Source organism: Engystomops pustulosus, chromosome 3 (assembly GCF_040894005.1).
Source record: "Engystomops pustulosus chromosome 3, aEngPut4.maternal, whole genome shotgun sequence".
Taxonomy (NCBI): domain Eukaryota; kingdom Metazoa; phylum Chordata; class Amphibia; order Anura; family Leptodactylidae; genus Engystomops; species Engystomops pustulosus.
Window position 1 is genome coordinate 169,454,057 of NC_092413.1, and position 26,143 is coordinate 169,480,199.

The 26,143-nt window shown below is 41.5% G+C and overlaps 2 protein-coding genes across 5 annotated transcripts in view; one reads left to right on the top strand and one right to left on the bottom strand.

Annotated features, from left to right (window-relative positions):
* Positions 1-556: 556 nt before the first annotated feature.
* Positions 557-8,357, top strand: SSR3 (signal sequence receptor subunit 3). The gene is made up of 5 exons (XM_072142947.1): positions 557-813; positions 3,488-3,614; positions 6,302-6,400; positions 6,841-6,972; positions 8,174-8,357. Exons 1-5 carry the CDS (start codon positions 681-683, stop codon positions 8,238-8,240), a joined length of 558 nt encoding a protein of 185 aa, XP_071999048.1. The 5' UTR covers positions 557-680; the 3' UTR covers positions 8,241-8,357.
* A 3,869-nt stretch (positions 8,358-12,226) lies between these two features.
* KCNAB1 (potassium voltage-gated channel subfamily A regulatory beta subunit 1) overlaps positions 12,227-26,143 on the bottom strand; it is a 234,298-nt gene continuing 220,381 nt past the window's right edge. For all 4 annotated transcript variants that reach the window (XM_072142948.1, XM_072142949.1, XM_072142950.1 and 1 more), the window contains exons 12-14: positions 24,120-24,240; positions 22,079-22,167; positions 12,227-18,368 (exon numbers count right to left, since the gene is read on the bottom strand). In XM_072142948.1, coding sequence (XP_071999049.1) covers positions 18,279-18,368; positions 22,079-22,167; positions 24,120-24,240 — 300 coding nt within the window. In that variant the 3' untranslated portion in view covers positions 12,227-18,278. The remainder of the gene's footprint in view (positions 18,369-22,078; positions 22,168-24,119; positions 24,241-26,143) is intronic.

The following is a 26,143-nucleotide window of genomic DNA, read 5'->3' on the forward strand; positions in this document are numbered from 1 at the left end:
CCAGTCAAAAAAGTATGGAGTGGATTATGTTCTCACGTGTGGTCATCCACACCTGCTTTTGGCTTTGAAAACTGCATCTAAAAAAACAATGTGTGAACACACCATAACCAAGAGGGCTCATTCACATGATGCATTGTATCAAGTTTTTTGACGCATTCCAAAGGCTTCAGCCTTGATCACCTGCTGAGGTTACATTGCATTTTAGCAGATGCAGTTGAAACGCAATGTAACCTGTGATCAAGGCTGAAGCCTTTGGAATGCGTCAAAACGCATAAAAAACGTGACGCAACGCATCGTGTGAACGTGCCCTCACAACAACCCCCAACTCTATTAGCTAAAATGACGGCCGTGCCCACACGCTGCATTTGAATTGGGTTTGTATATTAATGAATACTTGTCCTGTGAGAACTCAGAGCAGTCCCACAGCTCCACCCGCCATGATTATTCCTCAAATCTATCACTACGTCACACTAACTACACCCGCCCTCTAAAGTAGCCAATGGCCAGAAAGCTTGGTTGCTTGGTTGGCAAACACGTTGCCTACCGCGGAACCCCGCCCACCAGTGACGCTTCCGCTTCCGGTCCCTAGTGCTGACGAATCAGTAGTGGAGGGTAGGGACTGAGGCCGGGAAGGGTCAGTCAGTGTGAGACGTGTCGCTTACCCTTCTTCCATACTCACCATGGCTCCTAAAGGCAGCAGCAAACAGCAATCCGAGGAAGATCTCCTCCTGCAGGACTTCAGCCGCAACCTCTCCGCCAAATCCTCCGCTCTCTTCTACGGCAACGCCTTCATCGTGTCCGCCATCCCGATCTGTAAGTGTGCGCCGCTTTCCGTCACCGTTTGCCCCATTCATTCTCGGGACGTGGCACCGCCTGCGGTGGGGGAAGCCGGGACATCATGGGATACGTATAGGCAGGTTATAATGTGTGCAGGGGGTGTAGTCACTTCTCTGTCCATACCTGCAGCACGTTATATTGTATTGCTGATTAATCTCATCAGTTTGACCTTTTTCTCTCTTGTTTTTGTATCTTTGATTATTCTTTTTAAACTATAAATTTAGTATCTATAAGTGTCTGATCAATAGAGGCTGTGACCTCCTCAAGTCACAAGAACAGGGGTGCACTGGGTGCCTGAGTGTAATGCAGCTGTGATTCTCCTCTATAGAAGAACAGGGGTGCACTGGGTGCCTGGGGGGTCCTGTAATGCAGCTGTGAGTGTCCTCTATAGAAGAACAGGGGTGCACTGGGTGCCTGGGGTGTCCTGTAATGCAGCTGTGATTCTCCTCTATAGAAGAACAGGGGTGCACTGGGTGCCTGGGGTGTCCTGTAATGCAGCTGTGATTCTCCTCTATAGAAGAACAGGGGTGCACTGGGTGCCTAGGGGGGGTCCTGTAATGCAGCTGATTCTCCTCTATAGAGGAACAGGGGTGCACTGGGTGCCTATGGGGGGGTCCTGTAATGCAGCTGATTCTCCTCTATAGAAGAACAGGGGTGCGCTGGGTGCCTAGGGGGGGGTCCTGTAATGCAGCTGTAATTCTCCTCTATAGAAGAACAGGGGTGCACTGGGTGCCTGAGTGTAATGCAGCTGTGATTCTCCTCTATAGAAGAACAGGGGTGCACTGGGTGCCTAGGGGGGGTCCTGTAATGCAGCTGTAATTCTCCTCTATAGAAGAACAGGGGTGCACTGGGTGCCTGAGTGTAATGCAGCTGTGATTCTCCTCTATAGAAGAACAGGGGTGCACTGGGTGCCTAGGGGGGGGTCCTGTAATGCAGCTGATTCTCCTCTATAGAGGAACAGGGGTGCACTGGGTGCCTAGGGGGGGTCCTGTAATGCAGCTGATTCTCCTCTATAGAAGAACAGGGGTGCACTGGGTGCCTAGGGGGGGTCCTGTAATGCAGCTGATTCTCCTCTATAGAAGAACAGGGGTGCACTGGGTGCCTGGGGGGGGGGTCCTGTAATGCAGCTGATTCTCCTCTATAGAAGAACAGGGGTGCACTGGGTGCCTAGGGGGGGGGGGGGGGTCCTGTAATTCAGCTGTTTCTCCTCTATAGAAGAAATGGGGTGCACTGGGTGCCTAGGGGGGTCCTGTAATGCAGCTGATTCTCCTCTATAGAAGAACAGGGGTGCACTGGGTGCCTGGGCGGTCCTGTAATGCAGCCTTGATTCTCCTCTATAGAAGAACAGGGGTGCACTGGGGGGGGGGTCCTGTAATGCAGCTGATTCTCTTCTATAGAAGAACAGGAGTGCACTAGGTGCCTGGGGAGTGCTGTAATGCTGCTGATTCTCCTCTATAGAAGAACAGGGGTGCACTGGGTGCCTGGGGCAGTGTGTAATGCATCTGGGATACTCCTCTATAGAAGTACAGGGGTGCACTGGGTGTCTGGGGGGTCCTGTAATGGAGTGGTACAAGTCCCCCATATATTACTGCTCCTGTCACTTAGGGGACATGGTGGTCTTATTCTTGTAATTTCTGGTGGTCCAACTGGTTGACACATCAACAATTTCTTCTTCTTCTTCTGATTGTTCAGTTAGGGCTTATTCACAGGAAAGTTCCAAGTCCATGGATCACACTGCAGATCATAGTTATATATAATTCAAGGATTCCCTCCTTCCCTGCAGAGCAACCGTGCCTAATTGTGTGGACCTGATGAGCAATCATAGTCATGACTAGTTGCTAGGGTGTCAATTGGGAAGATTGGCTGTGCAGCCACCAGTCTGTTGGCTAAACCCAACCATGGGGTCCGCTCATCTCTAATCATGTACAATTTTGTTGCTTTGAGTCCAGTCCTTGATACAGTGTTTGGCCTGTAAAATGCATCTACCACGCAGTGCACGATTCATGGACCAAGCATGTTTGTGTGTTATAAGCTTTAAAGGGAACCTGTCACCAGCCACCAACTTGTAAACCACAAAAGGTACATTATGTGTCCGTTTTCAAAGTTGCTGGCTATGTCCTTAAAACTTTCCAATGCTGTGTTCAGACCGAAAAATGCACACATATCCCTGTTCTGCATCATTCAGAAGTGGGGTACTATCCGTCATGGCCACCTCGCATGTGGAATTAATTTTTTAAAAAAAGAAACTAAAGTAAAGCTGTCACCAGACGTGACAAGAGTCAAGTATTGGTGAAATGTGAAAGTGTTTCCTTATTTCCAAGTTTGGTGACTCTAGAGTTGTTTTGAGTCTGAGAACAAAAGTTTTGTGTGTTATTAATACCAACATATGACAATTGCAAATGGAATATCACTATAAATGATATGTGTTATTCTAGAGGTGGATTCATACACATGAGAGTTTGTTGCAGAATTTTCTTTACCTTCATCTTGGTCTTTAATTTCTGTGAATAGCACAATAGAGACGCTGTATGCCACCCACCCCATTAAGCTAACATTTCTGAACATTCTAGGGTACATATGCCAGAATTCTACTACTTATGCATTGTGATGTTTCATTACATTAATAGCAGACATTTTGTGTTTATTTAAGGGCTATACTGGAGGATATGGCACATGGATCTGGTCCAATCTGCTGTGCTGTACTCTGTCATCACTCTGGTCAGCACCTACCTGGTAGCCTTCGCCTACAAGAATGTAAAATTTGTTCTTAAACACAAGTAAGTATTTTACTATTGTTGTTTATTATTTAAAGGAAATCTACCATCAAAATAAATGCTGATATACCAGCGACCCTTACTCATAGATCCAGGCACTGTGGTAATCATTTTATATTTTGTATCTATGGCCTCCTTCCTTCTAAAATCGACTTAAAATTATGCCAAAGAGACAGAAGGGCTTCTGGGAGTTCTCAGAGCCACAGTCTTGATCTACGAGTGAGTGCCCCTGGTTTACCATGCTTGATTTTAATGATAGATTTCTTTTAATGTGTAACTCTAAAGTTATCTAGCCAAAATAGTTTTCGCAAAACTGGAGAGAGCAATTGACAAAAATTCCATCCAATACTTGTATCATGCTGTTGGCTTCTTCCTAGCCTAGGATCCAGCTGATATATCTATCAGCCTTCTAAAATCATCTTTAGCTTCTCCTGTAGTAAATAGCAATTTGTGTGTGTGACATCAGCTAAGGGCACTGAGGTCAGAGCAGCTTCATCACACAGTCCTATAATCTAATATAGCCTTATGACTATACTATACTATACACACTACCTGCTATCAAAACAAAAAGAACAAATTTGCAATATGCTATAGTAGGATCAAAGTATCCAAGACACGTGGAATACATGCAATACAGGCGGTCCCCTACTTAAGGACACCCGACTTAAAGACAACCCATAGTTACAGACAGACCCCTCTGACCTCTGGTGAAGCTTTCTGGATGCTTTACTATAGTCCCAGATTGCAATGATCAGCTGTAAAGTGTCTGTAATGAAGCTTTATGGATTATCCTTGGTCCTATTACAGCAAAAAATATTTTAACTCCAATTGTCGCTGGGGCCAAAAAATTTTTTGTCTGGATCTACAATTATAAAATATACAGTTTCGACTTATATACAAATTCAACTTAAGAACAAACCTCCGGACCCTATCTTGTACGTAACCCGGGGACTGCCTGTATAGTTAAACCAAAGAAGAAATTGATTCCACCAGTAAATGCAAATGTAATAAATCAATTTTTATTGTAAACAATCATAAAAGTATATTTAAATTAGACACCTGTGCACAGGAAAAATAACCTGGCACGAAACAGTGTGGGCGCACAAGATATCATCAAATATATCAAAAATACAGATAATGAAAGAACAGAGTGTTCACTGTAGTTTAAGAATAATATACTTAATATAACCCAAGGGCAGCAAAAATAGATGTCTCATATGCACAGGATTTGAGTAAATAAGAGTAAGTGTATCATACTGAAACATCCTGCAGGAAATGTAACTTGTATAACATCATGGTGTTGGTATCAGCAGCACCAAGAAGCACATATTCCCTTACCCATGGGAGGGAGCCACACACCTACCCCCACACACGTTTTAGCTGTCAAGCCTTGCACTGCTCCTACGCCAGTTATAAATGTTCCCCTATGAATTGTTCTCAGCAACCAGAATACAGAACAGACCATGGAGAGGCTGAGAGTGCAGTTACACGGGGCATTTACCTTGTTCAGAAACGCCCAGGGGTGAAGCTCAGTCTGATTGCTTGTGCGTTTCCAATGAAATGCATAGATCACTAATGAGAACCTAGTAGCTTGTTAGAGATTTCATGTGTTTCAATGAAAGTGCATACGCTATCGGGTAGAGACCTATCCCTGGGCTTTTGTACTGCATTCACAGTAGCTCTGGCTTCAGATGCAAGCACAGAGCTCTGAAGGAGTTGTGACCACTACAAAAGTGTGAGGAGCGTGCTGAGGACGTAGGAGGAAGGATGGTAGAGGCCACTGGGGCGTGGATTAGCCTTTGCTCCCTCTGTGTGGAGAGGCAGTACACCCCAGTAGCCTCTGCCAATAATTAGCATATTAGGTACTTAAAGTTTAGTTTAGAAAGTATTTTAGAATTAAGTAAAAACGGATTAGGTTTTAGCATGTTACTGGCAACCCACCATCAGACCATAGGTAGACTTCTGATGATAGGTTTCCTTTAACCCCTTCCCGACATGTGATGTAATAGTACGTCGGCTGCAGGTGCATGGGGAGGACTCACGGGCTGAGCCCTCTCCATAGCCGGTAAGCTTGTGCTGCATATTGTCAACCCGTCCATCGCATAGACACCGCCATCTTGGCGAAGATCGTCGTTCCCCGGGACGTCATAGGGGGGCGGCGACCGGTCACTATGACAGCCTCGTACAGTCATCAAAAGCCGCAAAAAATGACACCACCACAGCTCCGTACACCAGAGTATGAAAAAGTTATTAGAGCCAGAAGATGGCAAATTAAAAAAAAAAAAAAATAGAAATTGTACAGTAGGTTATTTTTGAAAACATTATAAAACCAGTGCAATACAGTGAAAGCTGAAACCTAAAAAGAAAAGGGCGCAAATGCATTTTTCTCCAGTTTCGCTGCATCTGGAATTTTTTTCCCGTTTCCCAGTACACAGTATTGAATGTTAAATACCACCAAATTGTTAATCAGAAAACAAGCCGTCACAGCTCTGTACATGAAAAAATAAAAAAGTTGCGACGGGAAGGGGTTAAGTTATGTTCTATTCAATTATCATGAAGTAGATTGCCCTGTGTATGGAGTGGCATTAAATAATTTATGCTATGCAGGTTTAGTCAATTGCCCTTATAGTACTGTTATTATTGAAATTATTACTTATTTGATTTTAATTCTACTTTGCTTTCCTTTTCAGGGTGGCCCAGAAGCGTGAAGATGCCGTCTCACGGGAAGTAACCCGCAAACTATCCGAGGCTGACAATAGGAAGATGTCTCGTAAGGAAAAGGATGAAAGGTAAGTGCCCTGGACAGAATGTACATACACGTATGTAGGGTTTCATAATAATCGGTATGTTAGAGTGCAGCTTTATTGTTAATGCAGCTTTTCGAGCAGTAGGATTTAAATATTTACAGGATTTATTCCCCACTGCTTGCTGTGACTTGTTTTCTATATTCTTCATTTCTGCCTTTGACCCTTCATTCTCGCCATCATGGTGGCAGCCAATGAGTGACTCCTGCGGCCCCCTGATGGGCCATCACTCGCATCATATAGGCGTACATCATGTTCTGTCCCTTTTGAAAAACAGATTCAATGTTGTGATTGTTACACATTTGGGATAGATTGTGTATACACACCCTGATTCTTTTATTTAGTCTCATAGTTGTAGATAAAACTATGTTAATTTTAATTGACAAATATTCTGTGCAGTTTTATTTATTATTCTATGATTTAAGGATCCTTTGGAAGAAAAACGAGGTTGCGGATTACGAGGCTACTACCTTCTCCATTTTCTACAACAACACATTGTTCCTGATTCTGGTCATTGTTGCCTCATTCTTTCTGCTGAAGAACTTCAACCCCACAGTGTATCCTTTCACTTTTACAGTACAGTTTGATCAGGTTTTCTGATCTCTTATACATATGTCAGGTAGGACTGTGGAGCAGTGAGGGTGTATGTTTCCGCATCAGGGAATTCGGCAGTAGAGTCCTCCAGAGATACTACACACACTTAGGGGACCTGTCATCTCTACTTATTTTGATTAAAGGAAATCTACCACGAGTTGGTAATAAAATGAAACTACACATATTAGCCCATAGCCATCTTCCCCACGATCCCGGCTTGTCTTTAATTTTGACATGTGGGGATCGTTGTATAAAACCCATGCCTCCTGCACGAAGGATACTTCTTTCTCCCATACTGGAGAGGGAGGTGACATCATGTGAGAGGCGTGAAAAATGGGTGAAGCTCAGCCACCAAATGACATATATTTACTAAAATAAACATGTTGGGATTTGTAAGAGCCCATAACTGTTATAACTGTACAGTGAAAAAGTTTCATGAGATATTTAATGTAAATATTAAAGGGAGCTTCATGTAATATGGAGGGGGGCAGCAGTAAGAAAAAAAAATAACACTATAGATCACATTTGGCCTGCTCCAACTCCTGGATATGCCCGACCTCAAGTTCAAGGGGGTAACGGGATCTGCTTAATCCAATGACTGGCCTCCTCGCTCATGGGACATCATTTCCATTTTCCTGATCGGACGAGGGCACTCATTGACTGGAGTAGTTCCAATTATGCCCCAGATCCTCTGGCTGGACGCAGGGAGCAATGCAGCCCCCCTCTTTAATACAATCTGTCTCATCTCTTGTGACTTTTGGCTGCTAGCATGTTCCTAGGGGTCGTGGAGCCATGGTGGAATGTGACTGGTGCGTTTCTCCAGTGACGGGTCCCTTTAATTGGTAATGTTACCAACTAAGGAATTGGAGGGGGGGCTTGACAATATTAGGTTGTTTTTTTTTTCACATCCAGAGGTGGCTGTATATGTATTATGTTATTTATTGCTCTGTTTCCAGACAACAAAGGGAGGACGAAGACCGAAAAAAGATGCACGTAGTGTAAATGAAGGATAGTTTATGTGAGCAAGGGAATTACAATTTCCTATAGCAAGGGATTCACACCATTATCCATGGTCCTGGGAGGGACAGCTTTATTTGATTTCCTTATTTTTTTGTCTCGCAATATTTGTTGGAACTTCTTTGTTCCTTAACTGTCTGATTTCAGAAACTACATCCTGTCTATAAGTGCTGCTTCTGGCCTTATAGCCCTGCTGTCTACTGGATCAAAGTAAATTCTCTGAACTTCGCCTTACAATTTGGAGCAGCAAAGTCTTTTATGTATTTTTTCTTTTTTTTTTTTTTTGTAATCGGCAACATGTACAATAAAGATTGGGTTGGATTTCTCTTCATGTTGTCCTTCCTTGCGTTTTATCCATGAGTTATCCCAGTATAGTAACAGCAGCAATTCTGAGATGACTGCAAGTTACCAGCAGAAGCTACGGAGAATAAACCACTAAATAAATGCAGAACATAAGTCTGATAATGTCCAGAAATTTTGTTTTCTTACATCCATATGTAGGATTTCTTTAAAAAGGTACCTTATTTTTCAGCACAGTATAGGAATGGGCAGACCATCCAGCCATGTGAACATGAAAAAGTGTTCCCAAAATAAACAAACTAAAAAAAATTCCCTAAAAAGAAGACTGTTCACATCACATAAAATATTTGCATATTTCTAGGATATGCGATTAGTTTCTGATCAGGTATGCTATAACCTTTGGGACGCCCACCAATCCTGTTAAAAAGTTCTGTTGATGGATTTTCTTCATGCTTGGCCTGTTTTAGCCTAGTATCATGAAGACTTTTTTCATGTGTGCGCTCGTATCTTCAATTTAGCCAACATTGCTACAGGAGCTACTGCTTCTGCAGGATGAGTAGCAAGACGAGGGCGCCCATGTTTTCAGAACACCAAAGACTACCAGCAACCTTTAAAGAGTGACTCAAGTTACTGACAAATAATAGTTTTGGCACAGCTGGAGAGAGCAATTCCTATGGTACCTGTATCATGCAGCTGGCTTCTTCCTAGCCTTGGACATCAGTCCTTATAAAATCATAATCGGCTATACCTGAAGTGGGTGGCAGTTCCTGGTTGTGACATGAGCTAAGGGCATTGAGGGCATTCACATGAATATGGATAGCATGTTTGTAATTGGACCTGAAGCATGTTAGTCACATGCTTGTGACATCACTCAAGGTCCTATTTTCTTGCTGCCAGCAATAAACCCCCGTTATTGTAGACGCTATGTAAGTTTATTGTAGGTTGCTTCCACTTGTTTCTCACACAAGCGGAGCAATAACTGGTATTGTGTATATTGTCCTTAGTGGGAACTTTGTCCTGACCTCGGGCAAGACCAGCCTATACAGGCAGTGTTCCCCAATCTGTACGGTGGGTGTAGCTTCTCGAGTCCTATTCAAACTCGCTGCGGAACACAGTCTTTAAAGGGGTTATCCGGGTTTAAATTTTTTTTTTATGTCCGGGCTGGGGAAGGCTAGTTAAACATAATAAACCTGTACTTACCCCCTCCGGCGCCGCCGTTGTCCCGCGCCGCGGTCCCTTTCGATCCATGCCCCTGTTTGTTTACAGGGGCACGGAAGCCGCGCACAGGGAGCTTCCGGTCCGCGTTGTGGACGGCTCCTCCCATGCGTCCCTATCTCTCAGCGTTGTAAGCGCTGAGAGATGGTGCGCATGGGAGCTTCCGGCCGGCCGGAAGCTCCCTGTGCACCGGTGTAATGCAACCGGCGCACAGAGAAGACGGGCCGCGGCGCGGGACATCGGCAGCACCAGAGGAGGTAAGTACATGTTTATTATGTTTAACTAGCCCTCCCCAGCCCGGACATAAAAAAAAATTTAAACCCGGATAACCCCTTTAAATTGTAATATCTGTGTACATAAACTGCGTTCCGTTGTCTAAGTAACACTATTATTGAGAGCACATATGCATCGCCCAGCATTGAACGCCGTGGTTAGCAACGGTTGTATTTCTGGTTGCGCTACAAGTTCTGGGACCGCATCAAAGCTGCTATGTACTAAATAACACACATCGGTCACCACGTAATGTAGGTCTTCTATGGATCCCTCTTTACACATATTGCACCTTGCCCTACATCCGTTTCGCTGCCATAACACGGCTTCATCTACTATTCCCCTATACACACATTCATCACATACATGGAGGGAACTCATACACACATTCATCACACATAATTATTCATCATCACATATATTATCACATGTGGGACACTCATGCACACAGGTTGTAGTGCACAGTGCAGTCCATTTTATGGTCATGATACATGGCCTATATTTGAAGGTGTTGTGGCACAAGAACTTCATTTTCTGTGTATTTGTTCCCCCACTTCCAGTAGTTCTGCTTCATCTAGCATTTATTGGCATTTCAGTATTGTACACAGTGGAATAGAAGAGACTGAACAAAGATTACAATCTTTTTTTCTACTTAGCACAGCAGAGCAATATCAGAATTGATTCGAAGTTTAATCCACATAAAACTGATGGAAATCTTAGTAAACAGAAATATATTGCTGTAAAATTAAACCAGACTGAGATTGTATTGCCTGAAGCTGCAAACACTAGAAATATCACAAGAAAATGCTGTTCTTCAACTAGTCCATTCTTTACAACTGGTGTATTTCTTGTCTTAAAGGGGTTCTCCAGGATAAAAATATTGAGAACATAGCCATCAAATGTGCTCAATATCGGATTGGTGAAGATTCAGCATCAACACATACTAACTGTTTTCAGAGAATATACCCAAAATGCACACCCTAGTATAGAGAATGTGGAGGCTGTGCTGTGGGAATGGGAAATCGGAGCAGGGTTCATTGAAATTGTTAATTTGTAGTGTTTGGGAAGATTAAAGGGGTATTCCGATTTCAGCAAATAAAGGTTATTGTTTGTATAATCAAACGTTATACAATTTTCCAACATACTTACTGTATCAATTCCTCACAGTTTTCTAGATCTCTGCTTACTGTCCTCCTATAGAAACCTTCATTATTTATTTCTAGTGGACAGAAATCTAACCATGGTCACACAGGTGCACGTGCCTCTTTCCAGAAGAAGTATCTTATGTACAGATGACCCTCTGTGGATATTTTCTTGGCAATAGCCAATAGCCTTTTTTATGCAATAATGATAATATACACTCACCGGCCACTTTATTAGGTACACCATGCTAGTAACGGGTTGGACCCCCTTTTGCCTTCAGAACTGCCTCAATTCTTCATGGCATAGATTCAACAAGGTGCTGGAAGCATTCCTCAGAGATTTTGGTCCATATTGACATGATGGCATATCACAGTTGCCGCAGATTTGTTGGCTGCACATCCATGATGCGAATCTCCCGTTCCACCACATCCCAAAGATGCTCTATTGGATTGAGATCTGGTGACTGTGGAGGCCATTTGAGTACAGTGACCTCATTGTCATGTTCAAGAAACCAGTCTGAGATGATTCCAGCTTTATGACATGGCGCATTATCCTGCTGAAAGTAGCCATCAGATGTTGGGTACATTGTGGTCATAAAGGGATGGACATGGTCAGCAACAATACTCAGGTAGGCTGTGGCGTGGCAACGATGCTCAATTGGTACCAAGGGGCCCAAAGAGTGCCAAGAAACTGCTCCTTTCCAGCCCCTCCCAAAAGGCAACTGCCTAGTCACACAGCAGATGCTGATGAAAGGTACAATATAACATATCTTTTTTTCTGTAAAACCAATTTTTTATACAAAAACACTTTGGCAGTGTATGTACTATGCTCTGTGGGGACTGGGGGAGTGCTAAAAATGGGTCTCCTGGTGACAGGTTTCCTTTAAAGGAAACCTACCACTTAAAAGTGGTAGGTTTATACACATATACATGGCACCAGCTCAGGGTGAGCTGGTGCCAGAGCATATTTTTGTTAGGGGAACAAAGCCCCTATCGCAGAATTATAAGTTATATTAACTTATAACTCGGCGCACCGCGCTTGGGCACGGCGCACCATGCGTGCGCCTGTGCGTGCGCCGGATTCTAAAGTGCTGGAGAGCCGGTGATGTCACATAGATGTTAATCTGCAAAAATAACTGTAACTGTCCACTTCATGTGAATGAAGCTTCTAGATCTCCATATGTAAACAACTCTATTTAGATTTGTGTGTATGAAACACATTTGCTGTGTGGGAATTGTTCCTACTATTTCTAATTAGTAAATTAACTCAGAGTCAACAAATCCTCTTTTATAAGCAGCTCCTTTAATACACACCAGGCAAGTATAAATGCAGTAGTAGATCCAACTGCTTCCAACCAATTCAATATAGGTAGATTTTTATTAGAAGTATGGTGACTTGATAAGGATTGCAAATTTCCAACGGAAGGAGTAAAACAAGCAATAATCACAAAAATATACTGTAAACTTAGCTATAGGTAATTTCATTAGTTATATCAACAGCAGAATAAAGCCCTATTACATCTTCATATAAGAAATCTAAAATGTTGTAACCTTAAAATAGAATATATATCTTGTACTTTATATATAATACCGATACTACTTTTGCATATAGTATTTACTGTAGGGTCATATGTTGTGAAATGGTCTGACTATAAAAGTAAAGAAAAGTATAAAAAGAAAAGTATTGACTATAGTAAAAACTCTGTTGTAGGTAAAGCTGTCTCCAGCGGTCTCCAAAATCAGGCATGATAAACCAGGGCACTGTGACTGCGGTAATCTTCTTATATTTGCTATCCATTGCCTTCCTCCTTATAAAATCAACTTTTAAAATTATGCTAATGAGCCAGAAGGGCACTAGGGGCATTACCAGAGCCCCTCCATGCTGCAGATTCACAAACTGTTGCAGTGTACACAAGCACTCCCCCCTCCACTATGTGCTGAAACTTCCTCTGCAGCCATGAGATCACAAAAGATTATATGTGTTATGTGTTATCCATGGCCTCCTTCCTTCTAAAATCAACTTTTAAATATATGATTATGAATCAGGAGGCCTTGGGGGGGGGGGTTGTTACCAGAGCATCTTCATGCTGTAGTTTCACAGACTGTTACACTGTGCAAGAGCATGGTTTACCCTTCCCCCTGTTCCCTCAGCACTTCCCCTTTCCCTCTCCTTGCTGTAATATCCCACAAAAGTTGATTTTAGAAGGAAGGAGGCCATGGATAACACATATAAGAAGGTTACCACAGTCACAGCGCCTAGGTCTGTGAGTAAGGGTCCCTGGTTTATCATGCCTGACTTTGACAGTAGATTTTCTTATTTTTCTATATATATTCTCATTTTGGAGCTCGAATTCTGTTTTTGGCTGAAAAAGAAGCCTAAAATATGCGCAATTTGAACAAAGTCTTCTTAATGATATGATTGATTTATGACAGCTATATTTACCCTGTCTTGGTTGGATAGCTGGGATATGGAAGATACTATAGTAGTAGATATACACAGTGTATAAACCTGGCTAGACTGCTCAGTAACAGTGCAGATATATACTTCTGAATATAGGTTGATTATTAAGGTCTACATGCAGCAATAGCAAGAAGGTTGTCATGCAGTGAATAAGTAGAGGACATCCTTCAACAACCCGTTTATAGATTATACTAAGAAGCAATCTCATCCAATAATTTACTTTCGTAGAAAGGGAAATATTATAAAAACAATGTCTGCCAGCAGATCTTCAGTGATAAACCTAGCAATACCTGGACCAATACTGCTGCTCCGAGAACCGTACATTACATTATGTTTGGCTAAAAATGTATCTGACAAATTCAGTAATACACAAGGCAAGGAAAAGAATGGCAATGCATTGGTAAATCTGCCCCACTGGGTTATACCTAATAATAATAATTCTTTATTTATATAGCGGCAACAAATTATGCAGTGCTGCACAGAGCTTGTCAAATAAAGGGAACGAGGGAATGGAGCATAACACAAGGGTTTCTTCTTCAATTCATTGTTGAGAATATTCCCGGGAAGTGGACGGCAAGGGAGCATGGCCAAAAAGGAGAGGTGCTGTATGTATTTCCTGGTCCTTTTTAGGGAGGTAACAGTGGTTGGATTTTAAAATGAACTTTGACTGACCTCTTAGGCCCTTCATCAGATGTGCACAGTGCCTACAGGGTTTTCTTTAAAAAAAAAGTCTACCATCAAAATCCATTGTGATGAACCAGGGACACTTTCTCTTAGATCCAGGCATCATGACTGTGGTAATCTTCTTATATGTGTTATCTATGTCCTCTTTCCTTCTAAAATCAACTAATGAGCATGAGAGGCTACTGGGACAGTTCCCAGAGCTCTTCTGTGCCACAGGTTCACAGGCTGTTACAGTGGGAAGGAGCCGAAATTGAGGGTGAGACAATGTGAATCTGCAGCACGTGAATCTGCAGCACAGAGAAGCTCTGGTAACACCCCCAGGAACCCTTCTGACTCATTAGCATTATTTCAAAAGTATATTTAAGAAGGAAGGAGCCCATGGATAACAAATAAAAGAAGATTACCACAGTCATGGTGCCCGGATCTATGAGTGTCCCTGGTTTATCCATGCATTATTTCTTGATGCTGGATTTCCTTTAAGTAACGTGGTCCTCTAGTTTTAAAGGGGTTTTCCCACAAGCGAAAGTTAGGCCCTAACTTGCTGATCAGTGTGGGTCGTCAATTTCCATCAAATCCATAGAAATTAATGTAGCAAACGGTCACGTGCGTCCGTCTGCTCCATGAATCTGACGGAGTGACAAGGGGTCCGACAGACACCTTGTTTTTTTGCGATCTGTGGGGGTCTCAGCACTGAGACTCCCATGGGTCAGCAAGTTAGGCCCTATCCCGTGAATAACTTTCGTTTGTGGGAAAATCCATTTTGTGGCTGCGCTTTATAAAGCTGTGTTATATGTGTATATGACTTTCAGTCTTATCTGTATACTTTTCTGTAATATTTATCTTTAAACACATGTATATTGTTACAAACCATTTCACATGATCAGATTTCATGATACAAAAAGAGCTACCTGCAGACTTTGTGAGGATTACGTTTTACTTAGAAATTACACCAATAACCTTCCATTATAAAATATACAGGTTCAAAAATACCATACTGCTCTTTATATAATTCAGTACATCCAAATTCTCTCATTTTTTACAGATTAAGTACATTTAGGAAAAAATATATAAAAAACAAGATCCTTTAGTTTTTTTATACTTACAACCAGCAATTATATAAGATAATGTACAATATTTGTATAATCCAAAGTATGGATAATCACTAAAGCTAAACTTTGATAAAAGATGGTAATACAAGTGATTCTTACTTTTTGTATCTTGGTGTTGAACCTACAAAAGTGCCCCCCCCCCACCATAGTATAGCCCAGTATAGGGTATATAATGGAGCTTTTTCTTTTTAGAAAAACATTAATGCCCCAAATGATTAAAGCTGCAAATCATTTTGATGTTTTGCTATGAAAGTCTGGTTACCATGCTTTACTTTGGTGAACAGAGAAAGGGCAAACATTTCCTTAAATTGAACCAGAAATGTAATGTTTATCTGGTGACAGGTTCCAATAGCCTATCCTATGCCTTCGTAAGCATTCTAATCATTTTAATAGTTTATCTTACATTACCTGAATCCCTGCCAGCAGCCTGTGCTGAGTCCCAGTGGAAACCCGGGGGGGGGGGGCAGCTGCAGCCTGTGTGTGCCTGTGTCAGTCTCCTCTCTTTCACACTTATCCAGCTCCCTCATCCCTCCCCACATTGAGCAGGCAGGGATGGTGTGGAGGAAAGAAAGAATGTATGGTGAAATACATTCACATACAGGCTGCAGATGCCCAATCCACCTCCCCCGGACTCACCACATGCTGCTGACAGGGAGCAAGGTAATGTGAAATAATCTTATATGAACTACTGAAATTAAATCTGCATAGGCTATTGAAACCCATAATCAGCTAAAAATGACATTCCTGGTGAAAGGTTTGATTTAAAGCCATTGATTGCACAGCCGTATTGGGAGCCATCACGTCCCCATAGAAGTCTATTACATATTATTAGTCATGGTGCAGTCACCACACCTTGTCTCACCACTCCATGCCTAAACCACAAAAGATAAAACAAGTCCTATTCCTTCCTAGATTTGCAGCCCAGCCTATCTAGGAAGCTTCCTATGGAGAGTGGAAGGGTGAGCAGCCCCCCCACCCCCACATGTCCACCCTGCCTTGTTCTTCACCCATATAAAGAACACGGTCATGTGCACGAGGCCTAAGAAAAAGTAATGCATGTCTAAATTCCTACCTATCTATTCTGACATTTGGGAGGGTGATGAGTAGATGATGTAAACCCCCTGCGAGCTTAATGTTAGCTTGATACTGATATGAATTTTTCTTTTGTTATGTGAAAAATGGATTGAATATATATACAGGCAGTCCCCGGTTAGGTTCTTTCGTTTTGTTCTTAAGTTGAATTTGTATGTAAGTCGGAACTATATATTTTATAATTGTAACGCCAGATGACAAAAAAAATTGCCCCAGTGACAATTGCATTTTCAAAATGTTTTGCAGTAATGGGAACAATAATTATCAATAAAGCTTCATTACAGACCCCTTACAGCTGATCATTACAGCCTGGGACTATAGAAAAGCATCCAGAGAGCTTCACCAGAGATCACAGTGGGCAGAGGGGCCCGTCTTTAACTAGGGCTTGTCTGTAAGTCGGGTGTCTTTAAGTAGTGGACCGCCTGTATATATAAAATGAAAATAATTGTTGAGGGTCTAGTTAGAATTATATATATAAATATATAAACTGTATATGTATATATATAAACTGCAGATTTTCAGCAAGCCTATAGGTTACCTGCTGAAATAATGCTCAAGACGTGGGAATGGTCTGACATTGACACAGGATAACTTTAAACATTAGGTGGGGCATAGAAGAAAAACAACACTGTAGATTTACAGCACCAGAATAAGTCATAGACTAAAGTAATTCCATGCACCTGAATTATCAATGGAAAGATACAAATAATAATATGGTTTACTTTGGTTGCCTATAAAATTTCCTCTAATATCCTGCTTATGTTAAAGCATGGTTGCTACAATAAAGTAGGACAAAAGCTACACATGCAAATGCTTTCAAAATCAAAAACTCTGAAGTACACAACGTATTTAAAGAAGTAATCCACCCCCCACAAAAATCTATCATCTAATCTCCATAAAACTATTACGTTATTTTAAATGATTGAAATAATGAAAAACCCGAATATCAGGCCATGGTATAGATGTGCAATCATGCATTTTGTTGCCCTAGATCCTGAGTTCCTATCTTGGAATAAATGGGTCATGCACTTTTGACCAATTCCACATGATAACTAACCTGAACTTAGAGTGTCCTATTACTGGCAATGGGACCCCAATAGTATGTGACCTTTTAAGATTTTAGGGTTCAGTTCCATTGTAGCGCCCCAAAGGGTACAATGCAGAATGCATCATTACATAAATAGGCTGTATCCTACAGCCTCTCTATAAGCGTTCTGTTCTTCAAGCTTATATTTGGAGACCCAAAATGACAATATCCTGTATGTTATGTCTAGGAAATAATATTATTATTTTTTTGCCTGATTTGTACATGAAGAAAATAAGGTATTTTGTTAAAAACAGTGCAGAGTCTTTAATTGTAAAGTGCCTTCATTTCTAATTAAACCATATAAAATCTGAAAAAAAAATCTATCGTCTAAGTAAACTTTTCACTCACTGCTTCCCAAGACCCCCCGAACAGCCTCACATATGGAAAACTAATTGTTGGACCATATTAACTCTCTATACAGTAAAACCATGATCTATTCTGCCGGGTTTTACATACTACGAGGATAGAGTGCCGTTAGATAAAGTGTTAGTGATGTTTGAGGCTTATGCATAGTTTCCCAAACTTTTTACCCAATATAATACAGAATTAGGTTCCCCTCTCCCGCAAAGAACAACAAAGCTGTAATAAAACATATTGCATATTACATGTCTCTCCTAGAACGTATTCCTTCCATTGAAAGTCTTTGTTTTCCTGGTGCCTCTTCACATGGCATTCATTGTATCTCAGCACAAGCGGTATGCATGAAATCAATGGTAAGAAACAGGTACAAAGAATATATACAGTTTTTTCTTCTGTGCTTCTGGGATTAGTGGTAGCAATCTCCACTCATGACAAGTACTGGAGCCGGTATCTGGGAAATCCATTAACAGGTCATCCAGTACTATATAAAGGGCACTATAAGAACCATGCAGACTGCTCTTCATGCAGTAGGTTATGATCTGTAATCCTTTTTGCTGAATGGCTTGTTTCCCAAAATGTTGTCAACCTCATTCACAATATGTGAAGTCATCTTTGGAAGGACCTGTGCACAGAAAAAACATTGGTGTGACATATATCCCCTGTTAATATGATGCAAAAACACAACACAATACAAGATGCTTCAGACACAATCAAATATTACCACCTTCTCTCTGCACTCCAGAATGGAAAAAAAAAGCCTTTTCTATTCCAAAGTGGCCATTTGTTTTTATGTATTTGTTTGTAGAGCATGTAAATTACAGATACCTGGTTTGTAGGGTTTTTATTTTTCACACTAAATTTACCCCACAAGTGTACTGGAACTTTTGATAACTGGTATAATAGATTGCACTTATGTAGTGGTGTAATAGACTTGGGTAATTGGAAGTCTTGGAGGTCATTTTTAGGACTACAGGATGCAATAATCACCATTGACATTCTTGAGTTGCACTTAACACCTCAACATTCTCTGTGTCACCACATCTAAAAGTGCATTGGATGATATTCCGGGGCGCTGGGCAAAACTAAAAGAGGGGCCTCAAAAATAAAACTATTTTATGAACAGTCACAATCAGTAAGAGGCTCCTTTAGCTCTGCACAATAATAACACTTTGTAGTTTACAACCAGTAGTAGGTAAGTATTGTACCTGTAAGATGACAGATAATAAAAAAACCTCTCCTCTAAAGTCATGTGAAAGTGACAAATGGAGTCATTTCTCACCTTAATACAATTGAATTGAATGAATCTCTTTCGTTCTGAATACTCCACAGGCACAATCCACATAGTCCATCTCTAACATCATGTACTCTTTCTTCTTGAAATCAAATTTTTCAAATTTTCTAAGATTGAACTTCTTGTGTTTTCACCATCTAACCAACCAAACCTTGACCTTTACTGTAAATTTCCGTCTGCGGTATCATCAGAATCCCAATGAAGCAGGCCGCCATCTCATGGCTGTGCTGGACTCTGACCTCTCATTTACACCATTTATTCAAACTCTTGCTCGCTTTTGTTGCATGCATCTCAAAACCATCTTTAGAATTGCCGCTCTGATTCACTCTCTTCTAGACTACTATAGCTCTTTACTAATCGGTCTTACGCTCACTAAACTCTCTCCTCTACAATCTATTCTTAACCCCTTCCCGCCGCAGCCCTTTTTCATTTTTGCGTTTTCATTTTTCACTCCCCACATTCAAAAATCTCTAACTTTTTAATTTTTCCACGTACAGAGCTGTGTGATGCCTTAATTTCTGCGTAATAAATTATACTTCAAAATGATGGTATTTAATATTCCATGCCGTGTACTGGGAAGCGGGAAAAAAATTCCAAATGCAGTGAAATTGGTAAAAAATGCATTTGTGCCGTATTCTTGTGGGCTTGGATTTTACGGATTTCGCTGTGTGCCCCAAATGACATGTCTACTTTATTCTTTGGGTGGGTACAATTACGGGGATACCAAATTTGTATAGGTCTTATAATGTTTTCATACATTTAAAAAAATTAAAACCTCCTGTACAAAATTTTTGGGGGGGATTTTGCCATCTTCTGGCGCTAATAACTTTTTCATACTTTGGTGTATGGAGCTGTGGGTGGTGTAGTTTTTTGTGGATTTTGATGACGTTTACAATGTTATCATTTTTAGGACTGATCACTTTATATAGAATTAGTTTTTTTTTTAAATGGCAAAAAGTGCCATTTTTGACTTTGGGCACGATTTTTCGTTACGGGGTTAAACGCAGTGGAAAAACGTTATCATATTTTGATAGATCGGGCATTTTCGGACACGGCGATACCTAATGTGTTTATGATTTTTACTGTTTATTTATATTTATATCAGTTCTAGGGAAAGGGGGTGATTTGAATTTTTAGGTTTTTTTATTATAATTTTTAGTTTTAAATTTTTTTTAATTTTTATTTTTACAGTTTTTCAGGCTCCCTAGGGTACTTTAACCCTAGGGTGTCTGTACGATCCTATCATATACTGCCATACTACAGTATGGAAGTATATGTGTATTTTACTACTCATAAATTACAATGTGCTGACGTCACTGTCAGGATCAGTGGATCCTCTGGACCACCCCGGGAGATGGAACTAGCCGACACCTGGGACCGGAATCTAAGTGGCACATGGTTTTCACCAGAGCCCGCCGCAAAGCGGGTTGGACTTGCTGCAGCAGGATACCACCAGGTCATTCCCAGGCGCAACTAGCCCGTGGTGGCAGCCGAGGTCGAGGTACCTTAGCAGAAGACTCGTAGTCAGGTCCAGGCTCGAGGTCAGGGCAGGCGGCAGAGGGAGGTCCAGTCAGGTGGGAACGGGAACACAGGCACACGGAACGGAGGAACTCGGGTAACACGGCTACACAGGACTCATGAGCGGAGACACAGGAACGCAGGAATACACAGGAACGCAGGAATACACAGGAACGCAGGAATACACAGGAACGCAGGAATAATCACCAGGAAGCTTTCTCTTAGGCTGTGAGACACAAAGATCCGGCAGGGGACACAGGAAGAGGCAGGATTCTTAAAGGTGAGGTGTTCAGCCAGTGCACCAATTAGCGGTGCGCTGGCCCTTTAAATTTTCGGCAGGTGCACCCTAGGAGGCCGGGACGCGCGCACACGGCAGTCCGGGGAAGAGCAGGAGCCGGGAGAGGTGAGTGAGGAGACCGGGCGGCAGCGGGGGCACGCGGAGGAGCATGGATGCGCCCGCGCTCCGAGACAGGGATCGCGGGAGCACCAGTGACAGTCACGGGGGGTGACGATCCTCAGAAAGATAGCGGCGCCCACGTGCCAGCGGCGATCTGCAGGAGAACACCCACGATCGGTGCCGGCACCGATCGCGGGTGTTACCGGTAAGCCTTTGCTGCAATATGCAGCAAAGACTTACGGGCTATGGAAAGGGCTCGGCCCGCGAGCCCTCTCCAAGCACCGAGACCCGACATGTGACGTACTATTACGTCACATGTGGGTAAGGGGTTAATGCAGCAGCCAAGCTCGTCTTTCAGACCAAAAGCTACATGGATGCCATCAGTCTGTGACAGTCACTGCACTGGTTGCCCTTCTGAATACAATTTAACATAAAACCCTCATCCACAAAGCTCTGCATAATGCTGCACCCCTCTATCTCTCTTCTCTCATCACCCAACCCGATCCACCAGTGATCTTAGATTATTCTATTTCTTCCACTTGCGTCTCCAGGATTCTCCCGAGCTGCACAAATTTTCTGGGATGCCTTTCCCATCTCTATCTCTTTAGGCAAGCCTATAAGAATTCTCTAACTAACCCATCTTGTGTATTTCTACAGACGTTTCTGCAGTCCCATAGACTTTGAACTGTGTATATAAGAAGATGTATATTTCGAGCAACAGCATTTTTATTTATTAAATTATTTTATTCTGTTCCCTTATAGAAATGTCTGGACCGTTATACAAGGTCTTATATCTCTTGTGTCACCCCATCATCCTCATATAGACTGTAAGCTCTTGGGAGCAGGGCCCCCACTCCTATTGTTCCATAAGACTGTTTTTACTCTGTATTGTCTTATTTTATATATATGATTTGTAAAGCGCTGCAGAATACAATGGGGCTCATTAATGAAGATTATTAGTAGTATTATTATTATGTAATAAAGATTCTTTAGAGTCTTTACAAGAAGATGGGAATTTTGGGCCTCCGGCTGCCACCCAAGATTTCCATATTATTATCCATTAATGGGACTTTAATAACTATAACTACTTTATACCCTTTCTCCAATGTTGGCAACTATAACTTACCTGAATGGCTCCTAGGTTTTCTATCAGTTGTTCTGGATTGGATGATCCTAACAAAACAGAACTCACTCCCTCGTTCCGGAGACACCAAGCTAGAAGAAAAAGGTTTCATAAAATGTTATATTTTCAAAGTTGTCTTACAATATATAAAATAGTACAGGAGCAAACTTGTGTTTGTATATCAACATTTAAAGGAAACCTACCACTTGAAGTGGCAGGTTTCCGATGGCAATACCGAGCACCAGCTCAGGGTGAGCTGGTGCCGGCGCTTATTTTTGTTAGTGTTTTAAACCGCGGTATCGCTGTTTAAAACACTTTTTAAACTTTATAGCCGGCGCAGGTAGGTACGCGCTCGGCGCTTACCATGCGCACGGCTCTCCTTCACTTCCTATGTAGCTGCGCGCACGGTGCTCGGTATTGCCATCGGAAACCTGCCACTTCAAGTGGTAGGTTTCCTTTAAGGTCACCATTTCATTACTTATGGACACCTACACAAGAAATGTCAGTTCACAGTGGATAAAACTCTGTACATAATACCGCTGCACAAAAATAAGTAATAATACTTTGGGAATTAGATGGAAATGTTGAAAATGTTTAAAATAGTATGCTGTTCTAGATTTTATAAAAATACAAGGATTGTCTGAAGAGGGGTATGAAATCACAGAGTTGTAAAAGTGTTTATAAAATAATCACAATTTACTATTTTTAAGCCTTATATATAGTAAATGTAAAGCTTTGTGGCTAGGTTTTTAAAACACCTGTTTTACCATGTGGTAACAGTAGAGGGCAGCAGACATATAGGAGCAGGGAAAATAGGGGAGTCAAGTTTCTGAGGTAAAACTGGATAGGAAGTGTTTTATGAAGCCCAATCCCGGGGCAATTCAGGGGAAATCGGCACAAATCGGAAATATTCGGGTAACACGTCGGGAAAATGCGAATCAGGCCCTTAGTAAATGACCCCCAGTATATTAATCATGCACACAACCGTTTATTTAGGCAGTGAACTGGCGTCAGAAACTCAGGGCCTCATTAGACTTGTAGTATTGGCACAGTGCGGTAAGCGCAGGCACAGGGCTGGGCATTTTAAATGGACATGGGAAGCAGGGCCCGCACTCTACAGACCTTAAACAAGGTTTGTTTGTGGTCCATTTTACACACGGTAGTGCACATAGGGCCTCGATAAAAATGTAATTGTCCCACAATAGTTGTCTAAAATGCTTTGCAACACATTTATTAATAGCTTTAGACAAATGACACCTGCTCTAACAAAAGGGGCATGACTTAATGGGAAAGGAAACGTGCACCAAAAATGACACAAATGCACCAAAAACACTTAGTCAACAAACAGGAATTGACACATTAGACTAGACAGTCATAAACGTAACAGCTTTCTCAATCAACATTTGATAAATCTGATGCAGGTCTTGTCTGTCTATCTATAAATCACTCAATAAATCTGCCCCAAGTGTTTATCCATAATCAAAACGGCACAATAAGAGACATCTGCTTTAGAATTTGTTGAACAAAGCTTGGCATCTGTATGTACTGACTAGGGCCCCTTTCACACTTGCGTTGCAGATCACGGCAGAGTCTGATCAGGGTGCGATCAGGGTTTGGTCAGTAAAAAATTTTTTTAATCAGAGTTCAATCAGTTTTCAATCAGAGTTTGTTCAGTGTCTCAGTTTTTTTATTGTTTAGTGTTTTCAATGCATTTTCAATGCTTTTTTACGTGCAGATAACGTGCATGAAAAGGACTGAATCACTGAATAATGCATTGCAATTGTATATGTTTCAGAGTGCAATGCGTTTTAAATGCATCTCCATAGACTTGTATGGTGCGTGACTTTCAATAGTAGAGCAAGTTGAGATTTAAATGCGTGTTAAAAAAATGTGTGCGTGAAAAATAAAGCAGGTCTGAAAAAGTGCAATGCAAGTTCTGCACGTCTAAGGCATGCGCAGAGCATGCGCGTTAAAAACACAAGTGTGAAAGAGGCCTTAGGCTGAATAATCACAAGCTTCTATTTATTACCATGAATGTACTTACCTATGGCAAGCTGGGGCAGAGTACATCCAAAACGTTCAGCAATTGGCATCAAATCTTTTAGCTTGGATTGCTGTTTGCGCCCCTCTTCACTCAGTATTTTGTCCTTTAACCACTGGTAACACTGAGGGATTAAGACATCACAAGATCAAAGGTTGAGTACATATAATAATTGAGTATAATATAATTGAGTTTATATTACATATAATTCATTTAACATATTTAAAGGGGGTCAATAAATATTCAATCATCTCCACATTTAGTTATAAAATAATGCATAATTACAGCATAATGTATGCTGTATTTTATTTTTGTGCAGAAATTGTTGTGTGATGCAGAAAATAAATAAATGATGTCATTTTTTTCTAAGGTTTTTTTTGTGTGTTTTTTTCACTGAATTCTAAGGACTTAAAGGGGTATTCCCGTTTCGGCAAATTTATGTTATTGTTTGTAAAATAAAAAATTTCTACAATTTTCCAATATACTTTCTGTATCAATTCTTCACAGTTTTCTAGATCTCTGCTTGCTGTTATTCTATAGGAAGATTCTATGTTTATTTGCAGTGGACAGAAATCTGACCATGGTCACACAGGTGCACAGCTCGTTGGTATCAAAGAGAGTACAGGCAGTCCCCGGGTTACATACAAGATAGGGACTGTAGGTTTGTTCTTAAGTTGAATTTGTATGTAAGTCGGAACTGTATATTTTATCATTGTATTCCCAGCCAGAACCTTTTTGGTCTCTGTGACAATTGGATTTTAAAAATGTTGGGTTGTCATTAGAATCAATATTAACACTAAAGCTTCATTACAGACACCTGTGATAACTGTTACAGCAGTTTATTGTAGCCTAGGACTAAAGTACAATAAATTACCAATATCCAGAGGTCCGTTTGTAACTATGGGTCGTATGTAAGTCGAGTGTTCTTAAGTAGGGGACCGCCTGTAATCATAGCTGTGTGAAATAATAAGCCGTGTACCTGTGTGACCACATTCAGATTTATGTCCACTAGAACTAAACAAAGAAGCTTTCTACAGTTCAATACGTACCCGTGTTTGACAACAGTGGGCATATTATCATTGTGTGCTGCCATCTATCAAACGATGGCAAAACAAATTGCAGACTGATTGATTGGTTAGTTTGGATATGGCAGCCATTTGAGTAAGACGTGTTTTGGGATTTTCGCTAAGACGGAAAAAGAGCAGTATCGTTCGGTAATTCGCTTTTTGTTTTTGGATGGGAAAAAATTGGAGTTGGATGCTGTTTATGGGGACACTTCGCCATCTATGACCACAGTTAGATATTGGTTAAACAAATTTAAACGTGGGCGAACATCCATTTTTGATGAGGAGCGACCAGGACACCCGGCAGACGTGGTTACCGAGGAAATCATTCAAAAAGTTCACATGATACTCGCTGATCGATGAACAAAAGTGCATGAAGCAGCATAATCCGTAGGTGTGTCGACCGGAAAGGGAATTAATATTTTACATGATAAGTTGCCGATGAAAAAATTGTCGGCCCATTGCTTGCCGCGATTGCTCACGGTGGACAACAAGCGGATGCGGCTGTTAACTTCGAAGCAGTGTCACCATTGATGAAACCTGGAATCATCATTACACACCAGAAACTTAGCAACAATCAAAACAATGGATATCTCCTGGTGAATTTGCTCCAAAGAAGGCGAAGACGGTCCCATTGGCCGGGAAGGTCTTGGCATGCGAAAGGCATCATCCTCATGGATTTTTAAGAAAAAGGAAGAACGATCACTGGACCACACTACAATGAGTTATTGGACCGCTTCGACATGGACACATTTGGTGAAAAAGAAGGTGCTGTTTCAACATGATAACGCACCAGCACATTCATCCGAAGTTGTTGCCGCCAAACTGCATGAATTGCGTTATGAATTGCTGCCACACCCCCCGTATTAACCCAATCTGGCTCCCTGCGACTTTTTCTTTTTCCCTAACATGTAGAAATGGCTTGTGGTGAAAATTTTTTAGCTCAAACGAGGAAGTCATCGG

What these genes read in the sequence shown, in the direction of transcription:
- SSR3 (XM_072142947.1), top strand. Translation starts at nt 681, where the DNA reads ATGGCTCCTAAAGGCAGCAGCAAACAGCAATCCGAGGAAGATCTCCTC. An exon ending in CGTAAGGAAAAGGATGAAAG is followed by an intron (nt 6,401 to 6,840) that starts GTAAGTGCCCTG and finishes CTATGATTTAAG; the next exon opens with GATCCTTTGGAAGAAAAACG. An exon ending in AAGAACTTCAACCCCACAGT is followed by an intron (nt 6,973 to 8,173) that starts GTATCCTTTCAC and finishes GTCTGATTTCAG; the next exon opens with AAACTACATCCTGTCTATAA.